The sequence below is a fragment of the Pteropus medius genome, unplaced genomic scaffold (genome assembly GCF_902729225.1).
Source record: "Pteropus medius unplaced genomic scaffold, Ma_sr-lr_union100, whole genome shotgun sequence".
NCBI classification, from domain to species: domain Eukaryota; kingdom Metazoa; phylum Chordata; class Mammalia; order Chiroptera; family Pteropodidae; genus Pteropus; species Pteropus medius.
In genome coordinates, this window is record NW_024349798.1 from 230,985 (window position 1) to 250,617 (window position 19,633).

The 19,633-nt window shown below is 46.6% G+C and overlaps 1 protein-coding gene across 2 annotated transcripts; it reads right to left on the bottom strand.

Moving 5' to 3' along the window:
- Positions 1-283: 283 nt before the first annotated feature.
- On the bottom strand, positions 284-18,969 carry ITGAX (integrin subunit alpha X). 2 transcript variants are annotated; one of them, XM_039884403.1, is made up of 30 exons: positions 18,811-18,969; positions 18,118-18,223; positions 17,503-17,606; positions 17,128-17,198; positions 16,861-16,975; positions 15,361-15,491; positions 15,103-15,248; positions 14,719-14,872; positions 14,260-14,410; positions 13,949-14,051; positions 13,682-13,833; positions 13,446-13,588; positions 13,120-13,260; positions 12,817-13,026; positions 9,774-9,904; positions 9,493-9,650; positions 9,202-9,356; positions 8,353-8,484; positions 8,191-8,264; positions 7,835-7,976; positions 5,738-5,854; positions 5,575-5,654; positions 5,402-5,485; positions 2,759-2,837; positions 2,541-2,648; positions 2,358-2,441; positions 2,039-2,152; positions 1,796-1,897; positions 1,426-1,536; positions 284-891 (listed from the first exon to the last, which is right to left on the bottom strand). In XM_039884403.1, the coding sequence occupies exons 1-30, from the start codon at positions 18,845-18,847 to the stop codon at positions 802-804; spliced, it is 3,525 nt and encodes a 1,174-aa protein (XP_039740337.1). In that variant the 5' UTR covers positions 18,848-18,969; the 3' UTR covers positions 284-801. The 2 variants fall into 2 exon arrangements, with proteins under 2 accessions (XP_039740337.1, XP_039740339.1); XM_039884405.1 differs by having other exon boundaries at positions 13,682-13,811; positions 13,978-14,051; positions 18,811-18,968.
- Positions 18,970-19,633: the final 664 nt, after the last annotated feature.

Genomic DNA, 19,633 nt, shown 5'->3' on the forward strand with positions numbered 1-19,633 from the left:
AATTTGTTAATGCAAATTTGTATAATCATGTCCTGACATTTATTCATTTATTAAGAGCCTCAAAAAGTGGAAGTGGCCTGAGCCTCTTTTGCTCTCTAAGAGACTCTGGAGCTGGGCGAGCCAAAGTGGCATTAAGGCAATTCCCCTCCTGGGGCAGGGGCTCTCTTCCTTCACAGCCAACAATTCTCACCAATACTGGGAGCCAAGTTTAGAAATTTCAATGTGCAAGCATTTCATTCCAACTTCGTTTGGGATATCTGGACTGAGATTCCCAAGACAAGGCTTAGAGCTGATACTGACAGTATTTTACTAGAAACGAGGATGACAGAGAGGCACAGAGTAGCCCATCTTCTGAAAATGGAATTAGATTTCTAACATCAAGCTTCAGATGTTAACTGTGAGTAATAGGGAGCCACTGAAGATGGATGAGGATGAGTGGCTTGTTTAGTACTGTATTTTAGAAAGAACTTTGGTGGCTGGCTAGTGGAGGGAGGGAGATTAGAGCCTGACCCTATTGTCCATGTATATCTAGGTAGAAATTCCAGGTCAAGTCTTTTGCGTGGCTTGGCCAGGATCCTGTCCTAGGGTTTCCAGATGCAGCCTTGACAAGACAAAGGGCCCTTCCCAGGCAAGATACTTTGTGGAAGTAAACTAAATTCCACCAAAGAGAAAAAGCAGCCTGATCCCAGTCTCCCTCATGTGGAACATTTCTTCCCCCTCAGGCCTGACTTGGGTGAGAGTTAAAGGGCCAGGAAACCTCTCAGAGGAGAGCAAGTCCAAAAGAGAACAGGAGGTAGTTTCTTATTGGGGGTCTGATGTCCCATTTTCTGGGGCAGTTCCTCCATTTGCCTTCTCCATCATTTCCTTGTACTGACGTTTGAAGAAGCCAACCTATAAGGGAGGAAGGAGAGGAAAATCATGAAGTTCAGTGGAAAAAAAGGAAAAGAGATGATGAGGAAGGGGAGGGATCACCATTTCTGAAACCCCTACTATGTTTATACATTGCAGTAGGAACTTTATACACATTGTAACATTTCGACTTTACTACAATTCTATGAGCTGTGTAAAATTACCTTCAGAATGAGAAACCAAGACCCAGCATAGATTAGGTACTTGCCTACAGTCACAGAAAGAATCCATGATGGTGTCAATATCAAATCCAGTGTGATGCATTTATATTAGAATTTACTGTCAATGGAAACATGTAGAGAGGCAGAGAAGGATAAAAGAGAGACTAGCCTGAGAATCAGATAGGGCACAAACATGGGGAACAGTTGGGGACTGCTGATGTCATAGGTGGGAAGGGATCTCTCACATGCAGTAACTTAGCAAGTATATGTTCCTGATTCCTAGATGAGCTCTTACTTATACTGTAAAAGTGGAATTAAATGCTGGTGGTGTTGAAAGCAGAATGAAAACACTCACTTTGTACAGTATGGCTGTGATTAGAGCCAGCAGCAGTAGTCCTCCCACTGAGCTGCCCACAATGAGGGGCATGGGGTTGTGGACCTCATACTTCTCCAGCACCATCTCTATCTGGAGTAGAGATGACCTCATTAAAAAGTATCAGGTTTGGCTGCCCCACCCTTTTTGGCTCCCCAATCTTTAACAATCCCTTCCTTCTCTGGGCTAAACTCCAGGGGGTGAGGTACAGAAGCACTTAGGGACAACTATCCCACCCAAAGGACCTTCACCCTTCCTCCTTCCAAGCTTGTGAGCCCCCCACCCAGTATCACAGATTTAGCATCAGAAGTTCTCCAATGAGCCCGGTCACTGCCTACCACACAGTCACTACCTGGGCTCTCAAAAACACCTCCTGTCCTGGAAGCTGAGAGTACACAGATCTGTTGAACGTGATTTCAGCCACACTCACAATAAATACATTCTTCTGCAATGTCTACAAAAGAGAGCAGGAGAGCTGGGAACTAGCTCTGGGAAAGGCTCAGAGTCAGATAAATGTCCTAGCATGAGGATAGGCACAGATTTATCAGGTACCACCTGAGTCTGGGGGAGGGACTCTGCTTTTGGGCCTATGCACCTGGCTGATCCAGCCAAAGCTGAGGTTGCCCTTCAGGATGAAGTCAAGTTCTTCTTGGATGCCGAAGGAGGGTATGTCACAGCGGAACCTCAGGCAGTCAGCAATGGAGCAGTCCTAGGGACCGAGAAGAAGCATCAGTCCAGAGAAAATGGGTTGGAAGGCAGAGGACAGTATTAAATTGTCAGATTTAAGGGGAGCAGCCACATCCGAATTTAAGAGGGCTGTTCAACAGACATCCATCTAAATATAACACATATTCCTGAATTAAATTTCTCTGAGGTGTGACTTAAAGTGGGGGACAGCCCAGAATCCTCCTCACCAGCACAGGATTCTTCTGAATGTGGGTCATGAAGCTGGACTCTGTGGGCACTATTCTCTCTGAAGAGCACTGAATAGATGGGTTCTAGGAAAAGACAGAGAGAGAAAGGATCTCAATGTGGACATCAAAGATTCATGAGGAACACAGGAAATCAAGGTAAAGGACATTACACAGTCTGAGTACCTGGGGGGAGAAGACTTCTATCTCTTTCCAAACAGTCACCTGGTTCAGTTCCACAGGCACCAAGAAGTTGACACTTATGGAAAGACCTCTCTGTCCCAGGTTGTTCACCTGCAAAGAGGGTAATAAGGGCAAAGATCATGACAAACTCCACATGCCTCCCTAATTTCTGGCTCCTGGACTACTGCTCTAGCCCATGTTCTCGAGTCATCATCACTGGCCTGGTATCTATGTTGGACCATGCTGCTTTCTTCCTCCTCTGAGGTCGAGAAGTTGAGGTACTTAGTGGATCCTTCATGGCTGGAGAGAGAAGAGATACGGGTGGCTTTAAAGTTACATGGGCAAATTGGTGCAGCCACTATGGAAAAGAATATTGACGTTCCTCAAAAAACTAAGAATTGATCTAACCATATGATCCAGCAATCCCTCTACTGGGGATTGAAAACCCATATCCAAAAAGATATTGGCACACAGATGTTCATAGCAGCATTATTCACAGAGGCCAGGACATGGAAGCAACTGAAGTATTCTACAATAGATGATTGGCTAAAGAAGCTGTGGTACATATATACAATGTACCAGCCATAAGAAGAGATGATATACTGCCATTTGCGACAACATGGATGGACCTCAAGATAATCATGCTAAGCAAAATAAACCAAACAGAAAATGTTGAAAATCACATATCACTTATATGTGAGATATAAACCTAAAAGCAACAAATGAGCAGGACAAACAAAAGAGACTCATGGATATGGACAATGGACTAGTGGTTACCAGAGGGTAGGGAGTGGGGGAGGAGGGAAGAGGTAGACAGAAAGGGGTCAAATATAGGGAGTAGGGAGAGGGTGAAGTGGGTAAAGGGGATCAAATATATGATAGCTGAAGGAAACTAGACTTTGGGTAATAATTACACGATAGAGTATATAGATGTCAAATTATAATGTACACCTAAAAATTATATAACTGTATTAACCAATGTTACCCCAATAAACTTAATTAAAAAAATGAAAATAATAAAGTTACATGGGGCCTCCTGAGAAGTTTCTGGCTGGGATCATGATAGGACAGGTGGTCAGTGGGGTTTTGGGGTGGCCTGGAATGTCTGTGGCTGACTTGAGGTAATAGGAAGATTTAGGGAGCAGGGCTGGGCTTCAAGCTGGGTGGGAGATGCTTGCAGAAGCTCCCCACAGAAGGAACAGCCAAGGTGGGGCTGGGCAAGAGTACAGTGAAAGGGACTGAGAGCTATGCCATTGACTCACTGAGAGAGTGGAGACCAGGACCTTCCCCTCTCAGTTTTCCTTTCGGGCCTTCATGGGCACAGAGGATGCTCAGTGGGCATGTAGGACACAGCAAAAGTTTAAGGAGACTCCGGCTGACACTGGCCTTCCCTGAGGCCTTTCTCTCTTATTTCCTTGGGATTTCTGGGTTTGGGGCTTGGATGTGAGAGAGAACCCACAGCAGACTCTTCACTTCTTTTTAGTGCCTCCTTGTACCTGCCTGGGCCCCATGCCTGGAGACCCAATGGCCAACTCAGTCCCTCACATAGGTGGCTGGTCTCATCTCTGCCCCTCCATGTTCCATTCTTTGGGTACCTATCCTTAGCCTGCACAGTCTAAATTCTAGACCACCAGTCCTACTCTGATGTCTCATTCCTCCTCTGCCAAGGGGCTTCCCCAAAATGCCCCAGTCTCATCCTGGGTGTCCCTCTGAATGAGCCTACTCATAAAGTAACATCTGCAGAGGACAGATGTTAGGCTACATGCACCTAGATATGGTGTGTCCTACCTATGGGTGCTAACCCCAGTGCACACTCCAGCAAGCAAGCTCAGGAGCATGCAACTAGCTGGACTACTGAGAGCCCCAATGTACAGGTGTGAATGAGAGTGTGAAACTCTGAGCAGGAGAAGGACATCTAATAAGACACATGGGCAGAAGTAGCATGGGAACTTACCCATGCTAAGCCATATGGGCCTGTTACATATCATAATTGCATATATTCCACAAGGGCAGAAGTTTGTGTCTGGTTTTGATTACTTATAATAAAAGCTCAATAAATCTTCATTGAATGTCAAATGAATTTATGGAAAGCAGCCACATCACTGTGCCTGAAACATAGCAAATGCTAGGAAGGTATCTGCTCATACATTTGATTTGACTCCTCAGTTTCAAACACCTCATCTACTCCTCCTGGGGCAGCATGTTAAGGCCTTTTCCTTTCATCTAGCTTCTCCCTGACTCTCAGCCTCTGCAGCAGGCAGGTCATTTCTCTCTATACTTTCTAAAGGGGATTTGGAAAAGGAGGACTGGTTCCAGAAGCTCTGCAAGTTTTAAATCTGCTCCTTGCATAGAATTGTCCCACCCAAATGCCGAGGTCCAAACCCAATGCCATGCAACATTTACCTGAGGCCTCCCATGATAGAAGAGTCTACCCCCACCTTAGAAATTTACATAGCCTCAGGGTACAGCACCACAGAGAGACCTTTGATGAGATTCTGCTTTGGTTCAGGGTAACCTTGCTCCCCAATAAGGCTATAAAAACCTTGAAAACAAAGATACATCTCATCTCTCTTAGGGAATCCAGGACAATCTTAAGGTTTTTGAGAAAGCTTTCTGAGAACCATAACCTCTATTAAATGTACGATGTAATGATAATATCACACTTATTATTGTCATAACTAGCCCACAATAAATACTCAATGATCTATTAGTAAGTACTGCTACTAGGATCATCTACCGATTGAAAGGGTAGTGATAAAACCTAAATATTCCAGATGTTCAGCGGCTGCAGGGACTCCCTGAGAACCTCCCTGAGCCCCATCAGAGTGATGAAGAAAACCCCTTTTCAGGTCGTAGCATGGCACCTGGTGATTATAGTGTAGACAGCATACTTCACCGGGAGCTCCAGCTGGAAGGTGGTCTTGCTGGTCCTAGGGGTGTTATTCTCACTGGAGAAAGAGGAGGAGCCCAGTTGGCAAGTGCCCCAGAAGAGGAGGCTGGGTGTGAGGGGGCACTGCCCCAGGCCTGGCCCACTCACCTACTCACATTGCCCATCAGAAGCAGCCGGTCTCCCAGCATGGCCTTAGGGGAAACATCAAAGGTAGCCGTGAAGGTGATCTGAGGAAGAAGCAGGCATAGGGTTGGGGGTAGGAAAGTCACCAAGGGATGAGAAGTAAGAAGTAGGTAGAAGTAAGGCTGACCTGGGCACCCTCGCGGAAGATGAGGTGTTTGATGCTGCAGTGGGTACTCTGGATGCCCTGGCTCTCAGCTGGGGCACTGTCACAGGTCAGGCGCAGGGATTGTGACTGCAGCTGGCTCTAGGCAAGGGCACGTGATAAAAAGTGAGTATCTGTTAGTATTCCAAAGAGACTCCATAAAGTAGTGACAGTTTCCTGGAATTTACTTCAAGGTTATGTTTTTTAAAAATCCTTAAATGCTATCTGGTCAGACTTCCTCCTAAAGTAGAAAGCCCAGATTTATTAGAGTTTCCTCTTTTACATTTATTGTTATTTTTTAAAGGCTTTTTATTGTGGAAATTTTCAAACATACTCAGAAGTAGAGAAACTCAATCCACGCCTGTGTACCCATCATTCAGCTTAAATTACAAATACTTTCTGCCTCTGTTTTATTCAGCTACAGTCCACTTTTTTTTTTTCTGGATAATTTAAAGTGCATTCTGAATATTACATCATTTCATCCAGAAATACTTTTATTTATACCACCAATAGATAAGGGTATTTTTTTACCATAACTAAAAGACTCAACAAAACGCATCTAGCAAAATTAATAATAACCTACGGCCATGCTACCCTGAACAAGCCTGAACCCATGTGATCTCAGAAGCTAAGCAGAGCCTGGTTAGTACTTGGATGGGAGACCACCTAGAAAGACCAGGTGCTGGAAGCATAAAAAATAAAAAAATAAGGGATTGTAAGCTGACAATGTCCTTGCAATCTGTGAGGTCAACCAAGTGTAGCCTTGCCAAATAAATAAATAGACAAACAAATGAACAAAATTAATAATAACTCCTTAATATTAATCCAAATCATGTTCACTCTTCCTAATTTGTGCCCAAAAACATTATTTTACAGCTCATTTTTAAAATTAATATCCAACAAAGGTCCACGTATTGCATTTGGTTGCTATGTCTAGAAGTACCTTCAATGATAGGGCACTCACCCCTCATGCAGCTGGATCTTGCCATTTCTAGTACTTTCCTTCAAATGTTAATCAAAATATGATCTCATTGGGAGTACCAGCTTCAGAGAGACATAAGAGACCAACCAACCAAGTATAATGTGTAGACCTACTTTAGATGCTGTTTCAGGTGTAACAGCATCTTGAGGTAATTAAGGAAATTTTATTATGGTCTAAATATCAAGGAATGATTCATTTCATTGGGTGTGATAATGGCATTGGGTTGTGTAAGATGTCCTCACTGTCCAGAAGTATAGAATGAAGTAAGGATGAGTGGCATAATGTCTGGGATTTATTTTAAAATACTTCAGCAAAGGGGAAAAAAAGATTAAATAAATGTAGCAAAATGTTGATAATTGTTGAATCTGGGTGGTAAGTTTTGGGAAAGTTTGTTGAACTACTTTCTACTTTTGTAAATGTTAACATTTTTCATAATAAAATTTTTATTAAAAATCTGTTTCACTTTGACTCAATATGGTCCTAGTTCTGTCTTCTAGAACAGGGATTGCCAAACCACCAATTTTTATAGATAAAGTTTTATTAAAACACAGCCATGATCATTTATACACATATTGTCAATGACTGCTTTCACTCCACTACAGCAGACTTGAGTAGATATGACAGACACTGCATGAACCACGAAACTGAAATATTTATTTTCTAGCCCTTTGTAGAAAAAGTATGACAAGCCCTGATCTAGAGTAACCAATTAATTTAACTCCTTCTTCTATAGCACAGTGTTTTAAAATATTCGAAAGCCAAGATATGTTTTCCTTTAAAGGAAGAATATTTATATGATGTAGAGTACAAAGAAATTTAAAGCAGGATCTCCTCTCTCTCCATATTAACTGCCTCCTGGGAACTCATTCCTAATAGTCAGTGTACTTAGAATGTGATGCCCAGAGATGAATACAACATAAGGTGAGGCAAGTACTAGATAGCACAATCATATTTATCCAATCATGACCAGCCCAGACCTCTTGGTTAATGAGAGGCTTCTAAGCAATGGCAGCACCAGTCTGAGCTGTGAACTCAGTACAAGAGTCTCTGCTGACCCCAAACCATCATCCACTTCCTTCTCCAGAGAGAATAAATAATACCTGGCTCCCTGCCACACGTCGATAAGACAGGCCTGGTGGGTAGAAGAAGGTGACTGTGGTTCCATAGGAGTCCTCACCATCATTCCACACTCTCACTTCCATGTTCAGCTCCAGGTTACTCCCCACCACCAGGGTCTTCAAGCTAGGTATTGGGGTATAGGGTAGGAGATGATTCTGTGCCTGGGGCGAGAAATGGTCTAGGGATGAAACAGAGTCAGGAGGTGGGGGAGATTAGGGGGACAGGATGTCTGGTTTCTGAGCACAGGATAGAAATGTTATGGAGAGGTGGGCATGAGCTCTAGGTGCCAGGAGGAGGGCTGGGGGACCAGAGCAGGTCTAAAGGGGTGGAGGTTCACCCTGAGAAGCCAAAGGAGATGCCAAGGTCATCCTGGCAGACGTGGTCGGCTCCACAGTTCTTCTCAAAGGGAAGCTGAGAGGGAAAGCAAAGAGGGGTTTTCCCCAAAGTCTGGAGTCCACCCCCTTCACTCCCTCTAGAAGATCCCAAAGCCAAGACTCACAGAGGCCACGAAGTATCTGGGAGCATCCACAGCCAATATAGGCTGTAGGTTTCCAAAGGAAGGTTTGGGCTTGCCCACCAGGGAGAAATTGAGACGCAAGGTAATGGGGGTCACTGAGTCCTCCACACAGGCCTAGAGAACAGACATTGAAGAGAACAGGTGGCTAAGGAAAACAGCCTCACAGTCACTAGCTGTGTCCCATCTCATCTGTAAAATGGAATAAAAATGGTACTCACCTGCACTTATTAAACACTCATTGCTAAGATTCCGCCATGTGGAACTTCTGCTGTGATTGTCCTCTGCCTTGATATCCCTCCCCTAATCTCCCACAGGCTCACTCACTCTATTTAGGGTCTTCTCAAACTTTACATCCTCCAAGAGGCCTCTGGACACCCCTCTGTTCACTCCCTGGCTTTATCTTCACAGCATTCATCACTACCTGACTCCTGTTATCTAGGAACTTGACCATTTTTGGTCTTCCCCAGAGCTCCCTGTGAGCATGGACTGTTTTGTCCACTGCTGTGTCTCTGGCACCTAGGACAGGGCCTGTCTCAGGGGAATGGCTTGATACAAGAATCCCAGCCCATTGCTCCATAGTTGTCTGAAGCAGTTGTACTCTTTTACTGAAATCCAACTTTGTAACTTCTGGCAGTTACGGCCAACACATTCACTCATTCTCACTCACTCATTCACTCATTTGGCTAACAAATGTTAAGCTCCTCCTAAATTCCAAGTGCCATGCTGGGGCTGAGCCACAGTGAGGACCAGAACACACCCCATTCTTCCCCTTCCCAGCCTGCTGCCAGCCTTGGAATTGCCTCCATCCCCAGAACTCCAAGGCCTCCTCACCAGGAGAAGGAACCTCACGTCCTCACAATGCTGTCTCAGCCCAAGGACTCTGACACGAGTCAGATTCCAAGTCTTTGTCTCCTCAAAGATGGCCCGGGGACTCAGGCGGCCAGGGTCAAGGGTCAGGTCAAAGGTCACAGAGCTTTGGAGGTCACCTATAGGGGAAAGTAGGGGATGGGAAGGGCTAAAAGAACCATGAACTCCCCAGGTGGGCAAGGAGCAAGGCAGAAGACTAGAGTCTTGGGTTGGAGGACTCCAAGGTCAGGGTATTCTGGGTCAAAGAGGACTCACCCAGTCGGTCCTTGGAGCTTTTATAAACATGAAGGCAGACATTGGCATTAACCAGTGGCTGGACAAAGGGCATCTGCTCCTGACACTCAAACACAGACCTGGTGATCTCTGCAGGTGTGATGCGGATGCTCACCCATACCCTGAGCACAGGTCTGGTTCTGCGGGAAGAACATTGAGGATAGGCCCTTGGTCACAGGAGGACCTGGGATGAGGGTGAAGAGGCTGATGTTCTAGGTGAACCTAGGACCACCTGGAGAGTATCTGAGGAAGGCTCTTCTCACCTGAGCAGCAGTGCATGCCCCTGGGCCCCCACAGCCAGGTCCACCAGTCCATCCAGGGTGAGATCTTGACCTCCGCTCAGCGACTGCCCAAAATACTGGAGCCTGGGGAAGAACTGGGATCCTGCAATCCTCTAGCCAGAGAGAGAAAGGCAAGCAAGGTTGGGGATTGAGGGATCCCCAAGTTGGAGATCAGCAATGAGAGGAACAGGGAGGTAGGCATGTGGGAGACAGAAAGAAGAGATGAGTAGTGAAAAGATGTCATCAAGGAGAGCCTAAAGAGAGGAGTGGGAAAATGATGACTAGAGAAAAGGAAAGATTCCTAAGACATAAAATGAAGATCGAAAGACTAATCAGGTTTCAATTCTGGCTCCTCTGCTTATATTAGCCATGAGCACTTGGACATGGATTCAATCTTTCTGTACTTCAGTTTCCACATCTCTCATGGGAATAATAATACCTCAGGGTTTAGCCATAAGTAGCAAATGAATTAATTCATACAGTTCTTAGAATAGCACCTGGAATATGGTCATTAGTCAATTACTAATTATGATGAGTGTTTGGACTAGAAGGGACCTCAGCTCATCCAGCTACAACTTCCTCTGCAGACAGTGCCAATACCACACAGCCTTTAAGAGAGCAACTCCAGACTGAAAATCAGATCCTCCGACCTCAGGCCCAAGACCCCTTTGTGCTCCCCATGGCCACCCTGTCTCTTCAGAGGACAAAGAGGGATCAAATTGGGGTGGGAAATGGCTATGCCCATATGCAGATTCTATGCTCCAAGACTTTGCCTCACCTGTGGGTCCCTTCTCTTTTATTTCTATTGGTCCTGTAATGAGTAATCCCTTGGGAAAATGTGCCATATAAATATCTGGGCACTGTTGGGACTGGGAGACATTAAGAGTAATAATAATAAAATGAAAGAGAAATTTACCAATTACGAAGGGAGTGTAGAGATGAAGAGGGAGGTAAAATTATTACAAACACATTCAAGTGGCCTCACACCCAGAAAAACTGATCTCACCACCATACACTCTCTTTGGTGTGTGGGCCTTTGGGGAAGAAGGCAAGACTTTTCCAGTCAAGTATGTGGTGAGATACATCATGGAGGCAAAAGGAAAATCATGGTCGGCTGTGACTCTGGAAAGGCCTCCTCTTGGAGTCAGGTCTTGTGGGTATAACCCAAGCAATATTTGCAATCAAGGGTCTATGTAGACCCTCTTAGCCACTGCAGCAAGGAGAGGTTAAAGTTGGTGTGAACTGAATACAGTTTCATGACAACAGATGGATTCTCATTATTCTCAACAAAGCCTTTCATCCTCTTCTTAAAGTTCCATTTCTTTAGAATCCCTTCAGTTGTTAAACTGTATTAACAGTAATTGATTAACATAACACCTATTATGTGCCAGGCACATATGCATTTGTGTGCTGTATATGTACTCTATGTACATGTATGTACTGACCCATTTAATATTCATAGCAGCAGCCCAATAAGGTTGGTTTATTATTACCACCATTTTACAAATGAGGGAACTGAGCACAGAGAGGTGAGTAATGACCAAGATCACATATCTGTGAAGTGACAGAACTTCAGGGATCTTCTTTGACTATTTTTCCTAACAACTTTTTGAGATACAATTCACATACTGTACAATTTCCCTTTTAAAGTATACAACTCAATGGTTTTTAGGATGTTCAGAGTTATGTAACCATTAACAAATCAATTTTAGAACATTTTCATCACCCCAAAAAGAAACCCCATACCCTTTAGCAGTCACCCCCATGTCACCTCCTTGCACTCGCAGCCCCTGACAATCATTAACATACTTTCTGTCTCTGTGGATTTGCCTATTCTGGAGATTTCATATAAATACGATCATATAATATGTGGTCTTTTGTGACTGGATTCTTTCATTTAGCATAATGTTTTCAAGATTCATCCATGTTGCAGCCTGTGTCAATACTTTATTCCTTTTTATGGCTGAATAATATTCCATTGTACAGATAGACCACATTTCACTTATCTATTCTTCAATCGATGGACATTTGAGTTTTTTCCACCTTTTGGTTATTATAAATAATGCTACTGTGAACATTTGTGTATAACTTTTTATGTGGACATACGTTTTCAGTTCTCTTTGGTGGAATTCTTGGGTCATACAATACTCTATGTTTAACCTTCTGAGGTACTGCCAGACTATTTTCCAAAGCATCTGCACCATTTTACATCCCACCAGCAGCATGTGAGGTTTCCAAAGTCTCTACATCCTCACCAACACTTGTTATTATGTTTTTAATTTTAGCCATTCTATTGGGTGTGAAGTGGTGTCTCAGTGCGGTTTTGATTTGTTAATGACTGATGACTAATAATGTTCAGCATTTTTTCATGTGTGTATTGGTCCTTTGTATATCATCTTTGGAGAAATGTCTACTCAGATCCTTGGCCTATGTTTTAATTTTGCCAAAGGAAGCAGCCCCTCCCTACTCAGGGAACCCTGCCCCATTTGGTGGAGGGCTCCTACCTGGATGAGCATTTGGCAGGATTACTGCTAGCAGGAGAGAATAAAGTCATATATCATCCATGGAGATGAAAGGGTGAGTGGAAAGGCAAGCTGAGCAATCAGATCTAAACTGATTGGCAACAGAGAGCCACCAAGAGACTGAGCACTGGGTTAGAAGTCAGGAGACAGGAACCTTTCTCATCACCATTCCTGATCTACTATAAACCTTGGACAAATCAAGTCATTTATCTTCTCCAGGCCTCAGATTTTATCTCTAAAATGGGTTTGCTAATGCCTGGCCAATATATCTTGTAAATCTGCTGAGGGATTACAAGGCCTGGGTGGAGAACCCATCAAGTATCAAGTCCCCGTACAAATCAGGGAATGAGCCTGTTAATACTTCTGTTTGCTGCCTATGAGATGCCCAATAGTGGGCAAAGGAGGTAAAATAGGTAACAGCAAATTTTCCAGGCAGCCGTGTAAAAGACAAGGAAAAGCAAGGAGGAGTTGTCATAGTGACAGAATCCATGACAGGGCCTCACCTGGCTGTGGATGAGGCTGATGCCCAGTCCTAAGGTTCCATGAAATAGGTAGACAGCACCCTGGTTCTCCTGCTCTCCCGGGGCTCCAATGGCCACGTCCATCAGCTTGTCCCCATTCACGTCCCCCAGCACTGTCAAGGCTGCCCCAAAGCGGCCCCAGGGGTGGCCTTGCTCCCCACAGAGAATGAACTCACACTGCCACCTAGCCCTCTGCAGAACAAAACCAGTGCCAGTCCCCAACCCAGGCAACTCCTCCACCCCACACCCAGGCCCCACCCAGCCCAGGTTCCATCAGCCACTCACCCCCCGGGGAAAGGGGCACACAGACACCTGGCCCCCCCGGGTCGGCTCATGGTAATGAGGGGCCCCGATGAGGACCAGGTCGGAGCTGCCATCTCTGTCCACGTCCACAGAGCAGAGAGAGGCCCCAAAGTAGGAGCCGATCTGGAGGGCAGAGCGTGAAGTCACCCCACCTGCCCCTGCCAGAGGCACCCCATCTGGGCCAGGTCCTGCCTCTCCTCAGGGACCAGGACCTCCCTACCACAAGCCCCAAAGCCCTTCATCTCTTTCCTCTCTGTCCCTGGAGACTGCCACCCTCATATTCCACTCTGACTTCCTCCACATCCAACCTGGGTCCCTGTGACTTCAGCCTTCGGCCTCCATTGCCTGGACACCTGGGCGAAGAGGACAACTTTCCCAGTGTGCTGATGACGGGGGGCCCCCAGGACCAGGATCTGCACCCCCTTCCAAAGGGCCAGCTCTGTGGAGTAACCTAAAGGAACCAGGCCTCAGCACAGAGGCCCTGGGCTCCTACCCCTCCCAGGCATCTCATCTCCCGCCTGTCACAACCAAAGCCTTTTCTCACCCAAATAAGAGTCCCTCATGTCCACATGTTCTTGAGACATGTTGATGAAGATGGGGCTTATATTTGGGGGGTACAGGAAGGCACCTCCAGACCAGCTGAAGCTTCCCACAGCCCCTAGAACTGGTCCATCCTGGGAAGAAAGGATTCTGGGGCTGAGTAGAAGGGAGTGAGAAGAGACAGCAATTCCAAAGCAATCCCTGCCGCCGACTCCACTCTCATCTAACACCCACCCTCACCTCCCCCCATCCCTGCTTTCCCTTAACCTACATCAGTGGACTGAAAGGGACCCCACTCACAGGTGCGAATACAGCGCTGAAGCCCTCCTGGGACATCTCCAATTCAAAGGAACTACTGCTTATGGTCTGTGTACCTAGGGGAGGGCATGACATTTGGGTTCCACAGGGGAAGAAAAGTTTTGCCAGGTCTGAGAAGGACACCTCACCTTTAAGAGGGTCTAATGTTAGAGACTAATACCCAAAGGGAGAGGTTGTTGTCCATGATGTTTGGGTCCAGGTTTAAGAAGAAAAAGCTTTTATGAGCGAGGGTTGCTGATGCAAGTATTTCCATCTCTGACTTACCCTCAATGGCAAAGATCTTCTCTTTCAGTTGGTTTTGAATGTCTCTCAAAGCGTCAAAGTTCTCCACTTTAAATATATATTCATGGGAGGGACTTGATGCAATGTCATTTAATTCTTTCCAGGAATTTGTCTCTCGAAAAGCCGATCCCACCTGTCCCCAACAAAGACCAACGCAATGAAAATAATCATAAACCTAATGTGCCTGCCACATGCTGGGTGCTGATACCTTCCAATAGCACTGCAATGTTAACATTACTACACCCAGTGTACAGGTGAGAAAAATGAGGCTTACAAAGGATTAAGGAGTTTAGGGGAAAAGATCAGTGTTCCCAGGCCAAAACAGTTTTCATACTAAAGGAAGTAGAAGCTGAGAGAGCTGAGGTTTCTGTCCCTGAAAGAGAAGTTATCTGAAGTGGAAGCAAGGAGAGAAAGCAGTGGGAGGGCATCCCCACATCTTACCCCGACTGCATAGCGGATGATGCCCGCTGCCTCAGCCATGGGGATGACATCCTTATAATCCAGGTAGTCGCCTTGTTTATTCCCATCAGTGATGACGATGAGGATCTTGGAGGCATCATTTCGGGCCCCACTTGGGGCACTGAACAACTGTTTTCTGTCAGGGAAGAAGAGGGCCCAGAGGCTTCTGCCAGCCCCTGACACCTTGTGAGAATGAGGAGGTGCTCGTTCCTCCAGGAGGCACTGATCCCACCCAGAGACCCCCAGATTGGTGAGGAGACCACAGATGGAATTTCAGTTCCACCTGTCCTTTATTCATGGAGATGGATGAGGCCCAGAGGAAGACAGTTTGCTCTGGGAAAGGACCTGGAAGAAGTCAGGACTCACATGACCTTCCTGATGGCTGTGGCTGTGTGAGTGGCCCCTCTCAGCTGGTACACAGAATCCAACAGGCCTAGTGGGTCTGAGTTGTAAGTGAAGTCTTTGAAAGTGAAATGCACCCGAAATTGGTTGGAGAACTGCATCAGGGAGAACTGGGAGAACCGCATGGAGCTGACACAGAGACCTCTCCTCCAGAACTCTCAGTGCGCCTCCCACAAGCCTCCCTAATGGGCCCTGCACACTCGCTTTCCCCCATGGGCACACCTGGGTGTTGGGTCTCTGGAACTGGCTCATTACAGCCTTCACGAAGTTCAGCATCTTGGCAAAATCATTAGAGGAGATGCTGCCCGAGCCATCAATTAGGAACACGATGTCCTGCTCCTGCTTTGGGCACTCTGGGGAAAGAAATGGCACCGGTCATCTGAGGGAATCTCCCAGAGCCCAGGATCTCAGCTTCCTAGTGACAAGAACTCAGCCCCCAGAGGCTTCCTTAAACCTTGCCCAGAACAGGGCCCTTTGTCTCCTAAAGTCTCTAAAGAGGATACATCTGTGATTTAGTGATCATACCTGTGCAGCCAGTCTGGTTGAAAAAAGTGAGAGTTCCTGTAATCCGATAGTAAGGAGCTGAGCCTCCCTTCGACCTCGGTAGTGTACTCCTCCCCCTGGGTTTCACCACCCTCTTCCCAGAGCATCTCCATGATCCAGCGATGAAAAGACTCTGCTCCAGCCCCTGACCAGGGTCTATCCTCATTGGTTAGTGCTGAACTGTATTTTTGTTAAATATTTTTAATGTCACCCGTGATAATAGCCACACGTTGTCTTTATTATGTTCTCAGCTTAAATACGGGCTCCCACTCCCCTCTGGTGTGAATACAGGATCTGTCCTTAGAAGAGGAAGCTCTCCCAGCTCTCGAAGAGGAAACATCATGCCATTTCTAGCTCCCAGTTCCCCTTTCTGTTCCAGAAGCCTCCTAGAGTGGTGTCCTAGTTGTTCTCATGGGAGCTCAGGCACCCGTGGGTAAAGATCAGAGTGTACCCATTCAATGGCTAGATATCAGTCTCCCCAAGGGCCTGAGTGTGAATGTGAAACCAGGAAGGGGCCTTGGTCTGCTGTGGGCTAGGTCTGAAAAGCTCAATGTTCTACCTTCTTATCCCCCATTCACATCAGCACCAGGGAAGCCAGGTCCTATGCATCAACCTGCACACACACACATGCACATATACACAAATGCATGTATACATGCACACATACACATACATACACATGTACTTGCACACAGATACACACATGAACACATGTGCATCATGCACATACACATTCAGATTGTCTGCACCCTCATCACCCCTTCCCAGCCTGCTGCACAAACCAGTTGGTTACACCCCAGGGAGCACTAGGTGGAAATAAATCCTCTTCTCTAAAAGTAATAGTAATTGGCATTAACTGAGCCCTCATCACATGCCAGGCACTATGCTAAACCCAGGCCATGGAACATCTAATTCTACTCTCACTGTTGGGTGTGTTATTATACCCACCTGACAGACCAAGAAACTGAGGCTCAGAAAGGGTAAGGTCATAGGAAAGGTTCCGCAGTGGGGCAGTGATGGGGCAGTGGCTCCCCAGCCTGTGTTTGAAAGCACTACGCCATCCAGTAAGCTTTTTTCCAGATCTTTTTTTTACCTACTCTGGTAAGAGTGTCTCACCCCACTGCACTCCCAGTCACATGTGTATGGGCTTCCCACAGACCCGGTGGGCTGAACACTCACCCTGCAGGGCAGAAGGGAGCCTCTGGGCCTGCCAGGAGGGGAAGGACAGCAGGAAGCAGAAACCAGTCAAATACATGTTCTCTCTGCAGGCATGGTGCACAGTGGGACCACAGGCCTGGAGACAGAAGGGGTTGGTGGAAGGGCTGCCCCTGCTTCCATCCCACCCTCCTATCCCAGCACCTCCACACTCCACAAGACCCCCAGTTTTAGCATCCCCAGGTCCCCACTTCTTTCCTCAGAATATTCCTGTGACCCAGGGCAACTCACCAGCAGCTGAGAGGGATTGGTGGAAGCTGTCAGGGACAGGCCCAGGGACATGTTCACAGCCTCCGGGGGTACTGAGGGGACAGATATGTGTGTGGTTACCCTCAGGGCAGAGGAGTTAATGTACAGTCTGGGCAAGAGTCCCCTCAACCCTGGGAGACAAGGAGGTCTGACAGATAAAGGGGGTTTGCAGGTCTTGATGAAGCTACGGGTGCAGGAGTGCAATGGGCAGGGAGGCCTTCAAGGAGTCGGGAAGCCTGTCTGAAGCTAAGGGTCTGCAGACAGAGCTGAAGCTGGGATGTGGGTCCTCTGCACTCCTCACATGACCCTAGAGCATGGGAGCCTAGACCTAGGTCCCAGAGAGGGGCAATGACTCACCCTGTAGGCGGATGGGCTCACAAGTGGCTGTGCTGTAGTCACATTGGTAGAGGCCACCTGTTTGGTTGGCAGCCTTTATCTCCTGAGGAGCTCCAACAACCACCCTTTGGGGAGACAGTGAACACCACAGTTAAGAATGTGGATACTAAAACCAGACTGCCACTCCAGCAAGTTTGCTTCAGCAATCTGTGTCTCAGTTTCCTCATTAGTCAAGTGAAGATTAATAAAAATTTAAGTTTCGCATAGAAGGGATTTTTGTTTGTTTTATTCTCTGGTATATGCCTGGCTCCTGAGACATACAGTAGGTGCTCAATAATTGTTGAATAATAGATTCCTACTGCATAATATTTTTGTGAGGACTACATCAGTACCCATATAAAGGGTGCTTGGCACAGTGCCTGGCACTTTGTAAGTACTCAATAAAAGTTAGCTGTGATTATCAAGGTGGCAAGACAGCATCTGCTTTCAATTCAACTCTTCATAACCTTCAGGAAATTGCCATATCAAACAGAGAGGTAGATTTGTGAATAAAAGGAAGGGGAGGGGGAGGAACAGGACTCTGTGCAGGGAGAGAAGTTGATGAGAGCCAAATACCAGTCACCACTCAATTCTCACCAGGAGTTGGCATACTGGACCACACTGTGTCCAAACCCAGCACTGTCCATGAGGAAGGTTGTCGGCTTGTCTGTGTCCAAGTTGAAGCAGACAGAGGAAGCCAAGGCTGGGGAAGAGGGTGAGGAGAGAAGCTTTGGAGAAGGTTCTTCTTCCTTCTCCATCTCTCAGCCCCAGCCCCCATTCTCCTTTCCAGGTCCAATGCCCCAGTGCCTCCTGGTCTTCTGGACTCCCAGGCTCTGGCTTCTCTCAGCCCTGCTTCTCTCTTTTGGATAGTCCAGAGACAGCTGTTCACCCAGTGGTCTACTGGCAAGTTTCTATTCTTCATTTCCACCAAGCAACACCCCAGCTCTAAAGATGCTCTTTCTCCATCCCCACTGCTGAGGCTCCTAAGAGGGAGAGTCCAGGGAAACTTGGAACCAAGGGGCACTGTGGGCAGAGCACAAAGTTAACTTGTTCTGCCTATATGAGAAATCTCTGATTGTCCAGGTAACTGGCCTCTCATCCAGCATCTTTTGAAATCCACCCCCACCCCAAAGTGGTTCCTCAATACCCTCTCTCTCCACAAACTTAGGAGATAGTTCTCAAACCCTGGGTCCATCTCCTATTGTCTGAGTACAAAACATGTGCATTCTCAACTCTCTTCCTATCTGGACCCCAACCTCTCAACCCACTTCATCAGGGCCCCCAGCTTACTCATCAATAGGAGAAGAGATGTCCCGGTCCCGGTCATGACTGGAAGGCCAGACTTGGGCTTCCAACCTCCTGAGCCACCGGTGAAGAGCTAGACCAAAATGCCAAGGGAAGCAAGCGAGCAGAGAGCGTGTCAAGAGGCCAGAGGCATAGGGGAAGCTGTCAGCATGACTCAGAACAGCGGGGCGGAGACTATGACTAAAATAAGCAGAAAAAGGTACCAAGGCAGCCCACACACTCTCGTCCAAGATCTTTTTTAATCCAAGATGGCTTGACTTGCTTCTCTTGCTTCACCATTCTAGGCTTTGGGGGATACAAATCCCCTGCCCTGCCTTAACTCTCCCAGTTTCTCTTGTATTAGCTGAAGATTCCCCTTGACCTTGAGACTTCAGTTAGCCTGGGAGAGGAAAGGGGCAGATGTCAGGGAAAGTTCAGGGCCCTAATGGAAACCATTGTGGAAACCCTCCACTTCTGATCTGAAAACATCTGGACCGAGAAATCAAGCATCTGAGCCCTAGGAGGAGTACAGAGTGGGTACTCATTTATTCATCATTTATTCAACAAATCTAACTTAAGGTTGATTATACACACTCTCTCTTAGCAAAAAGAGAAAAAAAACCCACAAGGCCCCAGCCCTGGGGTCATTAATAAAGAAGGCATATGCGCAAACAGCAAGACTTTGCTGTGAAGGGAAGCCCATTGACCACAGAGTATCTTATCCAGACTGGGAGGTAGTAGATTTCCAAGAAGGCATCCTGGAAGAGGTCACACTTGAGCTAAGTCTTAAAGGTAACTGACTACAGGGAAGCCTGTTTCCAAAGCAGGG